The 17,903-nt window shown below is 42.2% G+C and overlaps 1 protein-coding gene across 5 annotated transcripts in view; it reads left to right on the plus strand.

Moving 5' to 3' along the window:
* kank1a (KN motif and ankyrin repeat domains 1a) overlaps positions 1 to 17,903 on the plus strand; it is a 198,621-nt gene that overhangs the window by 104,137 nt on the left and 76,581 nt on the right. Inside the window, exon 1 of one of the 5 annotated variants that reach the window (XM_082961592.1) lies at positions 3,394 to 4,578. The exons of the other annotated variants lie outside the window; for them this stretch is intronic. Coding sequence (XP_082817718.1) covers positions 4,521 to 4,578 — 58 coding nt within the window. The 5' untranslated portion in view covers positions 3,394 to 4,520. Of the gene's footprint in view, positions 1 to 3,393; positions 4,579 to 17,903 lie in introns of those variants that run through there. 5 annotated transcript variants of the gene reach the window in all.

Below are 17,903 nucleotides of genomic sequence, written 5' to 3' on the forward strand. Positions count from 1 at the left end.
ACAATGGGAACAATTGTAACCTCACTTGAATGGCCGTTGAATGTTTTAGTACTACTACTGGAGAGCTCTTCTTTGTCTACACCCATTCAGTATCGTTCACCCCCTCTTAAGCTTTAGCTCCACTCGTCTCTTTCAGGATTCATATGTGACGCTAGATTTCAAGACTCATGGCGGGCTTATACTAGGAGTGTGTTCGTACATTTAGTGTGGAGTGCCAGAGTGTGCTGAAAATGCTCTGTCACGGATGCCGTGGTTGCCTTTAGTTTGAAGATGTAATCCGGAGACAGGTGTTTTATACAACAGCCTTCTGTGTTCTCTTTTCAACTCCATCTGCATATTTGCAATAAAATGTCAGAGAGCAACACTGATGCAGTTCTACTACGTGATATATTTATAAAAGCAGCGTTAGACGGGATGACCTACACATACTGACCTGCTGATGTCATAGACAGAAACATGTTACATGGCAGACCAATCCAAACTACCTACACATACTGACCTGCTCATATTATAGACATAAACATGTTACATGGTAGACCAATCTGAACTGTCTACACATACTGACCTGCTCATATTATAGACAGAAACATGTTACATGGTAGACCAATCAAAACTACCTACACATACTGACCTGCTGATGTTATAGACAGAAGGTGCTACATGGCAAACCAATCCAAACTCATCTCTCGGCATGTCCAGCACACTCATTATCTCAGCCAATCATGGCCAGCTGGAAGGTTGCTGGCTTTTTCCATGGCTAAAGCAACTAGGCTCATAATTTAACAATTGTATTTGTATATACAGATGACATACAAGTTTGTTATTAAGCACATGAAAGTTCACATGTTCCAGAAGGCATTTCTGCCAAAAAAAAACACATTTAGATTTTTTTTTTATTAAAAAAAGGTTTACGTTCAAATGGCTCTCCTGTGAAGTAGTGACGCACGACATGCGCCTAGTTTCCTGAAACGAGTCAAACATATTTGTTGTGTAGCTGGAACACTGTACCAACACTACATATCTGTTGTGTAGCTGGAACACTGGAACACTGTACCAACACTACATATCTGTTGAGTAGCTGGAACACTGGAACACTGTACCAACACTACATACCTGTTGTGTAGCTGGAACACTGGAACACTGGAACACTGTACCCAGGGGCGAAAATCTGATATCAACTTTGGAGGGGACAATTACATGAAATTTTCTCAAGAGCAATTCCTGAGGGGGACACCAAAAGTAGTGCTGTAACACATAGCCTACATTGTAATATGGTAAATGTATATTGAGGAACCAAAGAAATAAGGTGTTTGCCATACTCCTAACTACCGGTACCCAAAACTACACAACTAATCACAACAGCAATACCATTGCCTTTAACAAATCTTAGTTCAGTCACCAGTTTAAGTTGAGAGTGGGGGTATCCATGGTATTTTCCAATTATGTTCCTATTTTACAAGTAAAAAAAATTGAGAACCTTTCATAATGTTGCCAAACAAAGACTCAACAAACTTACCTGAGACTCCCTGTCTCTGCCAGTCTGTCCCTGCATATCTGTCCCCAACTCTGCTGTCTGTGTGCCATCTGTTGCCTGCTCTGCCTAATGACATCATTGTGAAACATTTCCATTAGTATTTCATTTCTTTCTTATGAACATTTTATCAACTAGTCTTTGAGATATTAGGCTACTAGGGTTCTTACTTTGCTTTTTGGTGTACTGAAAAATACTCTGATGTCCGTCTTTTATTTTTCTGCCATTTTTCTACCTGGCTGGCTGGCTACACACACACAGTGTGTAGGTTATTTACAGTAGGAGATGGGCTTCTATCATCTTATCTTTTATCATTCTATTTGGGCTTCGATCTAAAAGGTAGCTAGCAAATGTGAAACGGATTAAAATGACAAGAGTTGACAGCTGTATGAGTTCACCATTTACACAACATATGCTGCAACCTTTTGTAATTTTAATCGTTTGTTTCATATTGGCTGGCTTCCAACAATAGCTGAATTTGCAAAGCTAGCGAGCACCAATTCCGTTTCAGTGGTGTTTGCTATAATCTTTGCTACCCGGGTTAAATAAAGGTGAAATAAAATAAATAAATAAAAGTTCCCTTGTGACAATTTAGCTTCTGCAACGAGACCATTAAATATATTTAAGACAATGGTAGAAGAGAGTGTAGTTCTGTTCAGTTTGGACTCCAGTTTATCGCTAACCTTATCACAGGGACTTTGAAGCACTAACTTACATCATCTGCATGCCGATCTTGGAATAAATTGACGATAGCAAAGATTCCATCTTTGACGAGGCCACATAAATGGAATAGGTACTAGCTAGCTTAATAGTTAATATTTGCGCGCTAGCTCTGCATATTCAGCTAGTGTGTGTGCGCGATTGACTGGATTAACCTCACGTCAGTTACGTTCATTGAGTGCCTTTCAGACAGTGGATACGACCCCTCTGTTACCTTGCCAACTAAGGAACTGGCAGTGGATCAAACCATTGTGAGGCAAAGTGTGGGGGGGTCGCAATCTTTTGAAACTTAAGAACACGCTATTAAGTGTCTATAATCAGCACAATTGCTTTCATTGCGTATTATTAATATTATTTAAATTACATAGTTATGTTTCAGTGATATATTGGGGGGGACAAATCATATTTTTCCCAGGATGGGGGGGGTCGTGTCCCTCCCGTCCCCCCCGGGATTTCCGCCCCTGACTGTACCAACACTACATATCTGTTGTGTAGCTGGAACACTGGAACACTGTACCAACACTACATATCTGTTGTGTAGCTGGAACACTGGAACACTGTACCAACACTACATATCTGTTGTGTAGCTGGAACACTGGAACACTGGAACACTGTACCAACACTACATATCTGTTGTGTAGCTGGAACACTGGAACACTGGAACACTGTACCAACACTACATATCTGTTGTGTAGCTGGAACACTGTACCAACACTACATATCTGTTGTGTAGCTGGAACACTGGAACACTGTACCAACACTACATATCTGTTGTGTAGCTGGAACACTGGAACACTGTACTAGCTCTACAGTGTGTCTGTGTCATCATAGCAGAGTGTGGAACAGAGCTAGAAGGTCCTCCTGTTTTGGGCAGAGAACAGGGAGGGAAATTGTTCTGTGATTGGTCGATCCCGTCAGCCTATGCCAGCATGAGCTGGGCTTGGCTGAGTTCACACCAATAGTGGAATTTTTTTCCCCTCATGGACTGAAGATTTAGAGGGAGAGAGAGAGAGAGAGCAGTGAGCTAGCTAGCTAGCTTGGCAGCCTGTTCTGTTTAGCTACTAAAGTCCAACACAGCAGCCTTAGAGGGAGAAAAACTAACTGCAAAGCAACGGCTGTTTGACTGAGGTAAGTGAAGCCTGAACAATGTGGGGGCAGTGAGGAGGTTTTAACACCGGGCTTAGCTGTGGAGTTGTCTCTGTTTGAACTGAATGGAGGGTAGAGACTGGCTCTGGACAGACTGAGAGTTACTGGAGCTGTATGAGGCTGGAGGGAAGAAGGAGCTGAGCCACCCTGACCCTAACCTCCCTCTGGAGGGTAGAAGGAGCTGAGCCACCCTGACCCTAACCTCCCTCTGGAGGGAAGAAGGAGCTGAGCCACCCTGACCCTAACCTCCCTCTGGAGGGAAGAAGGAGCTGAGCCACCCTGACCCTAACCTCCCTCTGGAGGGAAGATGGAGCTGAGCCACCCTGACCCTAACCTCCCTCTGGAGGGAAGAAGGAGCTGAGCCACCCTGACCCTAACCTCCCTCTGCAGGGAAGAAGGAGCTGAGCCACCCTGACCCTAACCTCCCTCTGGAGGGAAGAAGGAGCTGAGCCACCCTGACCCTAACCTCCCTCTGGAGGGAAGAAGGGGCTGAGCCACCCTGACCCTAACCTCCCTCTGGAGGGAAGAAGGAGCTGAGCCACCCTGACCCTAACCTCCCTCTGGAGGGAAGAAGGAGCTGAGCCACCCTGACCCTAACCTCCCTCTGGAGGGAAGAAGGAGCTGAGCCACCCTGACCCTAACCTCCCTCTGGAGGGAAGAAGGAGCTGAGCACTGAGCCATTTTCCAATGTTTTCTTTAGTCTGGAAAAGTTCCACACATAGCAAGACAAGGAGATGTGTGTTTGACCAGCCTTGTCACCCTAGACTGTCCTGTCTGCATGTAGCCTACAGTCTCCTGACAGTCTGAAGGTTCTGGAAGTTGTATGTCTCTCTCTCCCTCTCTCTCTCTCTCTCTCTCTCGCTCTCTCGCTCTCTCGCTCGCTCGCTCGCTTGCGCTAGGAGGAAAAGAAGGCATTTTCAGTTGGAGGTGTGGAATTTGGACTGTGGTGTAAACAGCTTTGACTGAGCGCTTGGCCCCCCTTCCTCTCCTGGCATCTAGGCAGTTTTAGACGTTAGTAATCACCGTAGCTGTTAGCTTACCTCCTAGTCCCTTCCCTGTCTGGGAGACAGAGTTCATGTATTCCTGATGGGTTAGTCAGGGTTTCTATTTGGAGACAGTGTTGATGTTGCCATGTTCTTTTCACCCAAGTGGAAGACTGTGTGTTTACCTCCAATTCCACGGTAAGAGAATTATGCCGAGACTCAGATTTTTCACTTTAAAATGTATGCCAAACAAAAACCATTGATTGCAACGTTAATCAAACTCTATGCATAAGGACTACACTTAAAGGCCCAGTGCAGTCAAAAATGTGATTTCCTGTGTTTTATATATATTTCCACACTATGAGGTTGGAAAAATACTGTGAAATTGTGAAAATTACCCTTTTGGTGTAAGAGCTGTTTTGGTGGGATGGAGTTTTGGCCTGCCTGACGACATAGAGGCGCTAAATTACACTGAACAAAAATATAAACACAACGCACAACAATTTCTGAGATTTTACTGAGTTACAGTTCAAATAAGGAAATCAGTCAATTGAAATAAATTCATTAGGTGACTCTGTTGGTCACAGATACCTTTTAAAGAAAAAGTAGGGGCGTGGATCAGAGAACCAGTCAGTATCTGGTGTGACCACCATTTGTCTCATGTATCGCGACACATCTCCTTCACATAGAGTTGATCAGGCTGTTGATTTGTGGCCTGTGGAATGTTCTCCCACTCCTCTTCAATGTCTGTGTGAAGTTGCTGGATATTGGTGGAAACTAGAACAAGCTGTCGTACACATCTATCCAGAGCATCTCAGACATGCTCAATGGGTGACATGTCTGGTGAGTATGCAGGCCATGGAAGAACTGGGACATTTTCAGCTTCCAGGAATTGTGTACAAATCCTTGCGACACGGGGCTGTACATTATCATGCTGAAACATGAGGTGATGGAGGTGGATGAATGGCACAACAATGGGCCTCAGGATCTCATCACGGTATCTCTGTGCATTGAAATTTCCATTGATAAAATGCAATGTGTTGGTTGTCCATAGCTTATGCCTGCCCATACTATAACCCCACCACCACCATGGGGCACTCTGTTCACAACGTTATCAGCAAACCGCTCGCCCACACGACGCCATACACGCTGTCTGCCATCTGCCCGGTACAGTTGAAACCGGGATTCATCCGTGAAGAGTAGACTTCTCCAGCGTGCCAGTGGCCATCGAAGGTGAGCATTTGCCCACTGATGTTGGTTATGACACCAAATTGCAGTCTTGTCAATTCCATGGTGAGGACGACGAGCACACAGCTGAGCTTCTCGGAGATGGTTTCTGACCGTTTGTGTGGCCTTTTATTGTCCCCAGCACAAGGTGCACCTGTGTAATGATCATGCTGTTTAATCAGCTTCTTAATATGCCACACCTGTCAGGTGGATGGATTATCTTGGCAAAGGAGAAATGTTCACTAACAGGGACGAAAACAAATTTGTCCACAACATCTGAGAGAAATAAGCTTTTTGTGCGTATGGAACATTTCTGGGATCTTTTATTTCAGCTCATGAAACATGGGACCAACATTTTACATGTTGCGTTTATATTTTAGTTCAGTGTAGTTAGACCAATAAGAAAACAAGCTCCAAACCTCTCTGCTAATATCAGACGGTTTTCAGTTTTCCCCTCCCCACTAAGACCACACGCAGACAGTCCTAGCTAAATTCTTGCTTGAGACATTTCTCTTTGCTAACAAGCAAATTTTGTTTCTTTTTAACAATTATAATTGATAACAATCACAGTAAGGTGCTTAATTGTTACCAGAAATGATTTGATATTGAGATCAAAACGGCTGCATTGCACCTTTAGTAGGTTCCACTGAACATTTTACAAAAACACATTTACCTGAAAAACAGTGCATTTTACTGCTGCTGTTTAATTAGTTGTTACTTTTATTAAAAATGTTTTACTTATCTATTTTTTACTTATTATTTTTTTATTCTAAACTTCATTGTTGATTAAGGGCTTGTAAGTAAACATTTCACTGTGAGGTCTACACCTGTTGTATTCGGGGCATGTGTCATACAATTTGATTTGATTTGAACAGTGCAGATTCAAAGTTTGATAACAGAATGACGGTTGGTTCTGTTTATGTCGACATTCTGTTACCAACAGAATGACGGTTGGTTCTGTTTATGTCGACACTCAGTTACCAACAGAATGACGGTTGGTTCTGTTTATGTCGACACTCTGTTACCAACAGAATGACGGTTGGTTCTGTTTATGTCGACATTCTGTTACCAACAGAATGACGGTTGGTTCTGTTTGTCGACATTCTGTTACCAACAGCATGACGGTTGGTTCTGTTTATGTCGACATTCTGTTACCAACAGAATGACGGTTGGTTCTGTTTATGTCGACACTCTGTTACCAACAGAATGATGGTTGGTTCTGTTTATGTCGACATTCTGTAACCAACAGAATGATGGTTGGTTCTGTTTATGTCGACACTCTGTTACAAACAGAATGATGGTTGGTTCTGTTTATGTCGACACGGTTGGTTCTGTTTATGTCGACACTCTGTTACCAACAGAATGACGGTTGGTTCTGTTTATGTCGACACTCTGTTACCAACAGAATGACGGTTGGTTCTGTTTATGTTGTCACTCTATTACCAACAGAATGATGGTTGGTTCTGTTTATGTCGACACTCTGTTACCAACAGAATGATGGTTGGTTCTGTTTATGTCGACACGGTTGGTTCTGTTTATGTCGACATTCTGTTACCAACAGAATGACGGTTGGTTCTGTTTGTCGACACTCTGTTACCAACAGAATGATGGTTGGTTCTGTTTATATCGACACTCTGTTACCAACAGAATGACGGTTGGTTCTGTTTATGTCGACACTCTGTTACCAACAGAATGATGGTTGGTTCTGTTTATGTCGACACGGTTGGTTCTGTTTATGTCGACACTCTGTTACCAACAGAATGATGGTTGGTTCTGTTTATGTCGACACGGTTGGTTCTGTTTATGTCGACACTCTGTTACCAACAGAATGACGGTTGGTTCTGTTTATGTCGACACTCTGTTACCAACAGATTGACGGTTGAGTCTGTTAATGTCGACATTCTGTTACCAACAGAATGACGGTTGGTTCTGTTTATGTCGACATTCTGTTAACAACAGATTGATGGTTGGTTCTGTTTATGTCGACATTCTGTTAACAACAGATTGATGGTTGGTTCTGTTTATGTCGACACTCTGTTACCAACAGAATGAAGTTGGTTCTGTTTATGTCGACACTCTGTTACCAACAGAATGATGGTTGGTTCTGTTTATGTCAACACGGTTGGTTCTGTTTATGTCGACATTCTGTTACCAACAGAATGATGGTTGGTTCTGTTTATGTCGACACTCTGTTACCAACAGAATGACGGTTGGTTCTGTTTATGTCGACACTCTGTTACCAACAGAATGATGGTTGGTTCTGTTTATGTCGACACTCTGTTACCAACAGAATGACGGTTGGTTCTGTTTATGTCGACATTCTGTTACCAACAGAATGATGGTTGGTTCTGTTTATGTCGACACTCTGTTACCAACAGAATGACGGTTGGTTCTGTTTATGTCGCCATTCTGTTACCAAGAGATTGACGGTTGAGTCTGTTAATGTCGACATTCTGTTACCAACAGAATGACGGTTGGTTCTGTTTATGTCGACATTCTGTTAACAACAGATTGATGGTTGGTTCTGTTTATGTCGACACTCTGTTACCAACAGAATGACGTTGGTTCTGTTTATGTCGACACTCTGTTACCAACAGAATGATGGTTGGTTCTGTTTATGTCAACACGGTTGGTTCTGTTTATGTCGACATTCTGTTACCAACAGAATGATGGTTGGTTCTGTTTATGTCGACACTCTGTTACCAACAGAATGACGGTTGGTTCTGTTTATGTCGACATTCTGTTACCAACAGATTGACGGTTGATTCTGTTTATGTCGACATTCTGTTACCAACAGAATGACGGTTGGTTCTGTTTATGTCGACATTCTGTTACCAACAGAATGACGGTTGGTTCTGTTAATGTCGACATTCTGTTACCAACAGAATGACGGTTGGTTCTGTTAATGTCGACATTCTGTTACCAACAGAATGACGGTTGGTTCTGTTTATGTCGACACTCTGTTACCAATAGAATGATGGTTGGTTCTGTTTATGTCGACACGGTTGGTTCTGTTTATGTCGACACTCTGTTACCAACAGAATGATGGTTGGTTCTGTTTATGTCGACACGGTTGGTTCTGTTTATGTCGACACTCTGTTACCAACAGAATGACGGTTGGTTCTCTTTATGTCGACACTCTGTTACCAACAGAATGATGGTTGGTTCTGTTTATGTCGACATTCTCTTTCCAACAGAATGATGGTTGGTTCTGTTTATGTCGACACTCTGTTACCAACAGAATGACGGTTGGTTCTGTTTATGTCGACACTCTGTTACCAACAGAATGATGGTTGGTTCTGTTTATGTCGACACGGTTGGTTCTGTTTATGTCGACACTCTGTTACCAACAGAATGACGGTTGGTTCTGTTTATGTCGACACGGTTGGTTCTGTTTATGTCGACACTCTGTTACCAACAGAATGACGGTTGGTTCTGTTTATGTCGACACTCTGTTACCAACAGAATGATGGTTGGTTCTGTTTATGTCGACACTCTGTTACCAACAGAATGACGGTTGGTTCTGTTTATGTCGACATTCTGTTACCAACAGATTGACGGTTGATTCTGTTTATGTCGACATTCTGTTACCAACAGATTGACGGTTGATTCTGTTTATGTCGACATTCTGTTACCAACAGAATGACGGTTGGTTCTGTTTATGTCGACATTCTGTTACCAACAGAATGACGGTTGGTTCTGTTTATGTCGACATTCTGTTACCAACAGAATGACGGTTGGTTCTATTGGTCGACATTCTGTTACCAACAGAATGACGGTTAGTTCTGTTTATGTCGACACTCTGTTACCAACAGAATGATGGTTGGTTCTGTTTATGTCGACACGGTTGGTTCTGTTTATGTCGACATTCTGTTACCAACAGAATGATGGTTGGTTCTGTTTATGTCGACACTCTGTTACCAACAGAATGACGGTTGGTTCTGTTTATGTCGACATTCTGTTACCAACAGATTGACGGTTGATTCTGTTTATGTCGACATTCTGTTACCAACAGAATGACGGTTGGTTCTGTTTATGTCGACATTCTGTTACCAACAGAATGACGGTTGGTTCTGTTAATGTCGACATTCTGTTACCAACAGAATGACGGTTGGTTCTGTTAATGTCGACATTCTGTTACCAACAGAATGACGGTTGGTTCTGTTTATGTCGACACTCTGTTACCAATAGAATGATGGTTGGTTCTGTTTATGTCGACACGGTTGGTTCTGTTTATGTCGACACTCTGTTACCAACAGAATGATGGTTGGTTCTGTTTATGTCGACACGGTTGGTTCTGTTTATGTCGACACTCTGTTACCAACAGAATGACGGTTGGTTCTCTTTATGTCGACACTCTGTTACCAACAGAATGATGGTTGGTTCTGTTTATGTCGACATTCTCTTTCCAACAGAATGATGGTTGGTTCTGTTTATGTCGACACTCTGTTACCAACAGAATGACGGTTGGTTCTGTTTATGTCGACACTCTGTTACCAACAGAATGATGGTTGGTTCTGTTTATGTCGACACGGTTGGTTCTGTTTATGTCGACACTCTGTTACCAACAGAATGACGGTTGGTTCTGTTTATGTCGACACGGTTGGTTCTGTTTATGTCGACACTCTGTTACCAACAGAATGACGGTTGGTTCTGTTTATGTCGACACTCTGTTACCAACAGAATGATGGTTGGTTCTGTTTATGTCGACACTCTGTTACCAACAGAATGACGGTTGGTTCTGTTTATGTCGACATTCTGTTACCAACAGATTGACGGTTGATTCTGTTTATGTCGACATTCTGTTACCAACAGATTGACGGTTGATTCTGTTTATGTCGACATTCTGTTACCAACAGAATGACGGTTGGTTCTGTTTATGTCGACATTCTGTTACCAACAGAATGACGGTTGGTTCTGTTTATGTCGACATTCTGTTACCAACAGAATGACGGTTGGTTCTATTGGTCGACATTCTGTTACCAACAGAATGACGGTTAGTTCTGTTTATGTCGACACTCTGTTACCAACAGAATGATGGTTGGTTCTGTTTATGTCGACACGGTTGGTTCTGTTTATGTCGACATTCTGTTACCAACAGAATGACGGTTGGTTCTGTTTATGTCGACACTCTATTACCAACAGAATGATAGTTGGTTCTGTTTATGTCGACATTCTGTTACCAACAGAATGATGGTTGGTTCTGTTTATGTCGACACGGTTGGTTCTGTTTATGTCGACACTCTGTTACCAACAGAATGACGGTTGGTTCTGTTTATGTCGACACTCTGTTACCAACAGAATGATGGTTGGTTCTGTTTATGTCGACACGGTTGGTTCTGTTTATGTCGACACTCTGTTACCAACAGAATGACGGTTGGTTCTGTTTATGTCGACACTCTGTTACCAACAGAATGACGTTTGGTTCTGTTTATGTTGTCACTCTGTTACCAACAGAATGATGGTTGGTTCTGTTTATGTCGACACTCTGTTACCAACAGAATGATGGTTGGTTCTGTTTATGTCGACACGGTTGGTTCTGTTTATGTCGACATTCTGTTACCAACAGAATGACGGTTGGTTCTGTTTGTCGACACTCTGTTACCAACAGAATGATGGTTGGTTCTGTTTATGTCGACACTCTGTTACCAACAGAATGATGGTTGGTTCTGTTTATGTCGACACTGTTGGTTCTGTTTATGTCGACACTCTGTTACCAACAGAATGATGGTTGGTTCTGTTTATGTCGCCACAGTTGGTTCTGTTTATGTCGACACTCTGTTACCAACAGAATGACGGTTGGTTCTGTTTATGTTGACACTCTGTTACCAACAGATTGACGGTTGGTTCTGTTTATGTCGACACTCTGTTACCAACAGAATGACGGTTGGTTCTCTTTATGTCGACACTCTGTTACCAACAGAATGATGGTTGGTTCTGTTTATGTCGACATTCTCTTTCCAACAGAATGATGGTTGGTTCTGTTTATGTCGACACTCTGTTACCAACAGAATGACGGTTGGTTCTGTTTATGTCGACACTCTGTTACCAACAGAATGATGGTTGGTTCTGTTTATGTCGACACGGTTGGTTCTGTTTATGTCGACACTCTGTTACCAACAGAATGACGGTTGGTTCTGTTTATGTCGACACGGTTGGTTCTGTTTATGTCGACACTCTGTTACCAACAGAATGACGGTTGGTTCTGTTTATGTCGACACTCTGTTACCAACAGAATGATGGTTGGTTCTGTTTATGTCGACACTCTGTTACCAACAGAATGACGGTTGGTTCTGTTTATGTCGACATTCTGTTACCAACAGATTGACGGTTGATTCTGTTTATGTCGACATTCTGTTACCAACAGATTGACGGTTGATTCTGTTTATGTCGACATTCTGTTACCAACAGAATGACGGTTGGTTCTGTTTATGTCGACATTCTGTTACCAACAGAATGACGGTTGGTTCTGTTTATGTCGACATTCTGTTACCAACAGAATGACGGTTGGTTCTATTGGTCGACATTCTGTTACCAACAGAATGACGGTTAGTTCTGTTTATGTCGACACTCTGTTACCAACAGAATGATGGTTGGTTCTGTTTATGTCGACACGGTTGGTTCTGTTTATGTCGACATTCTGTTACCAACAGAATGACGGTTGGTTCTGTTTATGTCGACACTCTATTACCAACAGAATGATAGTTGGTTCTGTTTATGTCGACATTCTGTTACCAACAGAATGATGGTTGGTTCTGTTTATGTCGACACGGTTGGTTCTGTTTATGTCGACACTCTGTTACCAACAGAATGACGGTTGGTTCTGTTTATGTCGACACTCTGTTACCAACAGAATGATGGTTGGTTCTGTTTATGTCGACACGGTTGGTTCTGTTTATGTCGACACTCTGTTACCAACAGAATGACGGTTGGTTCTGTTTATGTCGACACTCTGTTACCAACAGAATGACGTTTGGTTCTGTTTATGTTGTCACTCTGTTACCAACAGAATGATGGTTGGTTCTGTTTATGTCGACACTCTGTTACCAACAGAATGATGGTTGGTTCTGTTTATGTCGACACGGTTGGTTCTGTTTATGTCGACATTCTGTTACCAACAGAATGACGGTTGGTTCTGTTTGTCGACACTCTGTTACCAACAGAATGATGGTTGGTTCTGTTTATGTCGACACTCTGTTACCAACAGAATGATGGTTGGTTCTGTTTATGTCGACACTGTTGGTTCTGTTTATGTCGACACTCTGTTACCAACAGAATGATGGTTGGTTCTGTTTATGTCGCCACAGTTGGTTCTGTTTATGTCGACACTCTGTTACCAACAGAATGACGGTTGGTTCTGTTTATGTTGACACTCTGTTACCAACAGATTGACGGTTGATTCTGTTAATGTCGACATTCTGTTACCAACAGAATGACGGTTGGTTCTGTTTATGTCGACATTCTGTTAACAACAGATTGATGGTTGGTTCTGTTTATGTCGACTCTCTGTTACCAACAGAATGACGTTGGTTCTGTTTATGTCGACACTCTGTTACCAACAGAATGATGGTTGGTTCTGTTTATGTCAACACGGTTGGTTCTGTTTATGTCGACATTCTGTTACCAACAGAATGACGGTTGGTTCTGTTTATGTCGACATTCTGTTACCAACAGAATGACGGTTGGTTCTGTTTGTCGACATTCTGTTACCAACAGAATGACGGTTGGTTCTGTTTGTCGACATTCTGTTACCAACAGAATGACGGTTGGTTCTGTTAATGTCGACATTCTGTTACCAACAGAATGACGGTTGGTTCTGTTTATGTCGACACTCTGTTACCAATAGAATGATGGTTGGTTCTGTTTATGTCGACACGGTTGGTTCTGTTTATGTCGACACTCTGTTACCAACAGAATGATGGTTGGTTCTGTTTATGTCGACACGGTTGGTTCTGTTTATGTCGACACTCTGTTACCAACAGAATGACGGTTGGTTCTGTTTATGTTGACACTCTGTTACCAACAGATTGACGGTTGATTCTGTTAATGTCGACATTCTGTTACCAACAGAATGACGGTTGGTTCTGTTTATGTCGACATTCTGTTAACAACAGATTGATGGTTGGTTCTGTTTATGTCGACTCTCTGTTACCAACAGAATGACGTTGGTTCTGTTTATGTCGACACTCTGTTACCAACAGAATGATGGTTGTTTCTGTTTATGTCAACACGGTTGGTTCTGTTTATGTCGACATTCTGTTACCAACAGAATGACGGTTGGTTCTGTCTATGTCGACATTCTGTTACCAACAGAATGACGGTTGGTTCTGTTTGTCGACATTCTGTTACCAACAGAATGACGGTTGGTTCTGTTTGTCGACATTCTGTTACCAACAGAATGACGGTTGGTTCTGTTAATGTCGACATTCTGTTACCAACAGAATGACGGTTGGTTCTGTTTATGTCGACACTCTGTTACCAATAGAATGATGGTTGGTTCTGTTTATTTCGACACGGTTGGTTCTGTTTATGTCGACACTCTGTTACCAACAGAATGATGGTTGGTTCTGTTTATGTCGACACGGTTGGTTCTGTTTATGTCGACACTCTGTTACCAACAGATTGACGGTTGATTCTGTTAATGTCGACATTCTGTTACCAACAGAATGACGGTTGGTTCTGTTTATGTCGACACTCTGTTACCAACAGAATGACGGTTGGTTCTGTTTATGTCGCCATTCTGTTACCAAGAGATTGACGGTTGGTTCTGTTTATGTCGACAGTCTGTTACCAACAGAATGATGGTTGGTTCTGTTTATGTCGACACGGTTGGTTCTGTTTATGTCGACATTCTGTTACCAACAGAATGACGGTTGGTTCTGTTTATGTCGACACTCTGTTACCAACAGAATGATGGTTGGTTCTGTTTATGTCGACACGGTTGGTTCTGTTTATGTCGACACTCTGTTACCAACAGAATGACGGTTGGTTCTGTTTATGTCGACACGGTTGGTTCTGTTTATGTCGACACTCTGTTACCAACAGAATGACGGTTGGTTCTGTTTATGTCGACACTCTGTTACCAACAGAATGATGGTTGGTTCTGTTTATGTCGACACTCTGTTACCAACAGAATGACGGTTGGTTCTGTTTATGTCGACATTCTGTTACCAACAGATTGACGGTTGATTCTGTTTATGTCGACATTCTGTTACCAACAGATTGACGGTTGATTCTGTTTATGTCGACATTCTGTTACCAACAGAATGACGGTTGGTTCTGTTTATGTCGACATTCTGTTACCAACAGAATGACGGTTGGTTCTGTTTATGTCGACATTCTGTTACCAACAGAATGACGGTTGGTTCTATTGGTCGACATTCTGTTACCAACAGAATGACGGTTAGTTCTGTTTATGTCGACACTCTGTTACCAACAGAATGATGGTTGGTTCTGTTTATGTCGACACGGTTGGTTCTGTTTATGTCGACATTCTGTTACCAACAGAATGATGGTTGGTTCTGTTTATGTCGACACTCTGTTACCAACAGAATGACGGTTGGTTCTGTTTATGTCGACATTCTGTTACCAACAGATTGACGGTTGATTCTGTTTATGTCGACATTCTGTTACCAACAGAATGACGGTTGGTTCTGTTTATGTCGACATTCTGTTACCAACAGAATGACGGTTGGTTCTGTTAATGTCGACATTCTGTTACCAACAGAATGACGGTTGGTTCTGTTAATGTCGACATTCTGTTACCAACAGAATGACGGTTGGTTCTGTTTATGTCGACACTCTGTTACCAATAGAATGATGGTTGGTTCTGTTTATGTCGACACGGTTGGTTCTGTTTATGTCGACACTCTGTTACCAACAGAATGATGGTTGGTTCTGTTTATGTCGACACGGTTGGTTCTGTTTATGTCGACACTCTGTTACCAACAGAATGACGGTTGGTTCTGTTTATGTCGACACTCTGTTACCAACAGAATGATGGTTGGTTCTGTTTATTTCAACACGGTTGGTTCTGTTTATGTCGACATTCTGTTACCAACAGAATGATGGTTGGTTCTGTTTATGTCGACACTCTGTTACCAACAGAATGACGGTTGGTTCTGTTTATGTCGCCATTCTGTTACCAAGAGATTGACGGTTGATTCTGTTTATGTCGACATTCTGTTACCAACAGATTGACGGTTGATTCTGTTAATGTCGACATTCTGTTACCAACAGAATGACGGTTGGTTCTGTTTATGTCGACATTCTGTTAACAACAGATTGATGGTTGGTTCTGTTTATGTCGACTCTCTGTTACCAACAGAATGACGTTGGTTCTGTTTATGTCGACACTCTGTTACCAACAGAATGATGGTTGTTTCTGTTTATGTCAACACGGTTGGTTCTGTTTATGTCGACATTCTGTTACCAACAGAATGACGGTTGGTTCTGTTTATGTCGACACGGTTGGTTCTGTTTATGTCGACATTCTGTTACCAACAGAATGACGGTTGGTTCTGTTTATGTCGACACTCTGTTACCAATAGAATGATGGTTGGTTCTGTTTATGTCGACACGGTTGGTTCTGTTTATGTCGACACTCTGTTACCAACAGAATGACGGTTGGTTCTGTTTATGTCGACACGGTTGGTTCTGTTTATGTCGACACTCTGTTACCAACAGAATGACGGTTGGTTCTCTTAATGTCGACACTCTGTTACCAACAGAATGACGGTTGGTTCTGTTTATGTCGACATTCTCTTACCAACAGAATGATGGTTGGTTCTGTTTATGTCGACACTCTGTTACCAACAGAATGAACGGTTGGTTCTGTTAATGTCGACATTCTGTTACCAACAGAATGACGGTTGGTTCTGTTTATGTTGACACTCTGTTACCAATAGAATGATGGTTGGTTCTGTTTATTTCGACACGGTTGGTTCTGTTTATGTCGACACTCTGTTACCAACAGAATGACGGTTGGTTCTGTTTATGTCGACACGGGGTTCTGTGTCGCACCGACCAACAGAATGACGGTTGGTTCTGTTTATGTCGACACTCTGTTACCAACAGAATGATGGTTGGTTCTGTTTATGTCGACACTCTGTTACCAACAGAATGACGGTTGGTTCTGTTTATGTCGACATTCTGTTACCAACAGATTGACGGTTGATTCTGTTTATGTCGACATTCTGTTACCAACAGATTGACGGTTGATTCTGTTTATGTCGACATTCTGTTACCAACAGAATGACGGTTGGTTCTGTTTATGTCGACATTCTGTTACCAACAGAATGACGGTTGGTTCTGTTTATGTCGACATTCTGTTACCAACAGAATGACGGTTGGTTCTATTGGTCGACATTCTGTTACCAACAGAATGACGGTTAGTTCTGTTTATGTCGACACTCTGTTACCAACAGAATGATGGTTGGTTCTGTTTATGTCGACACGGTTGGTTCTGTTTATGTCGACATTCTGTTACCAACAGAATGATGGTTGGTTCTGTTTATGTCGACACTCTGTTACCAACAGAATGACGGTTGGTTCTGTTTATGTCGACATTCTGTTACCAACAGATTGACGGTTGATTCTGTTTATGTCGACATTCTGTTACCAACAGAATGACGGTTGGTTCTGTTTATGTCGACATTCTGTTACCAACAGAATGACGGTTGGTTCTGTTAATGTCGACATTCTGTTACCAACAGAATGACGGTTGGTTCTGTTAATGTCGACATTCTGTTACCAACAGAATGACGGTTGGTTCTGTTTATGTCGACACTCTGTTACCAATAGAATGATGGTTGGTTCTGTTTATGTCGACACGGTTGGTTCTGTTTATGTCGACACTCTGTTACCAACAGAATGATGGTTGGTTCTGTTTATGTCGACACGGTTGGTTCTGTTTATGTCGACACTCTGTTACCAACAGAATGACGGTTGGTTCTCTTTATGTCGACACTCTGTTACCAACAGAATGATGGTTGGTTCTGTTTATGTCGACATTCTCTTTCCAACAGAATGATGGTTGGTTCTGTTTATGTCGACACTCTGTTACCAACAGAATGACGGTTGGTTCTGTTTATGTCGACACTCTGTTACCAACAGAATGATGGTTGGTTCTGTTTATGTCGACACGGTTGGTTCTGTTTATGTCGACACTCTGTTACCAACAGAATGACGGTTGGTTCTGTTTATGTCGACACGGTTGGTTCTGTTTATGTCGACACTCTGTTACCAACAGAATGACGGTTGGTTCTGTTTATGTCGACACTCTGTTACCAACAGAA

Source organism: Salmo salar, chromosome 15 (assembly GCF_965601325.2).
Source record: "Salmo salar chromosome 15, fSalSal1, whole genome shotgun sequence".
Taxonomy (NCBI): Eukaryota; Metazoa; Chordata; class Actinopteri; order Salmoniformes; family Salmonidae; genus Salmo; species Salmo salar.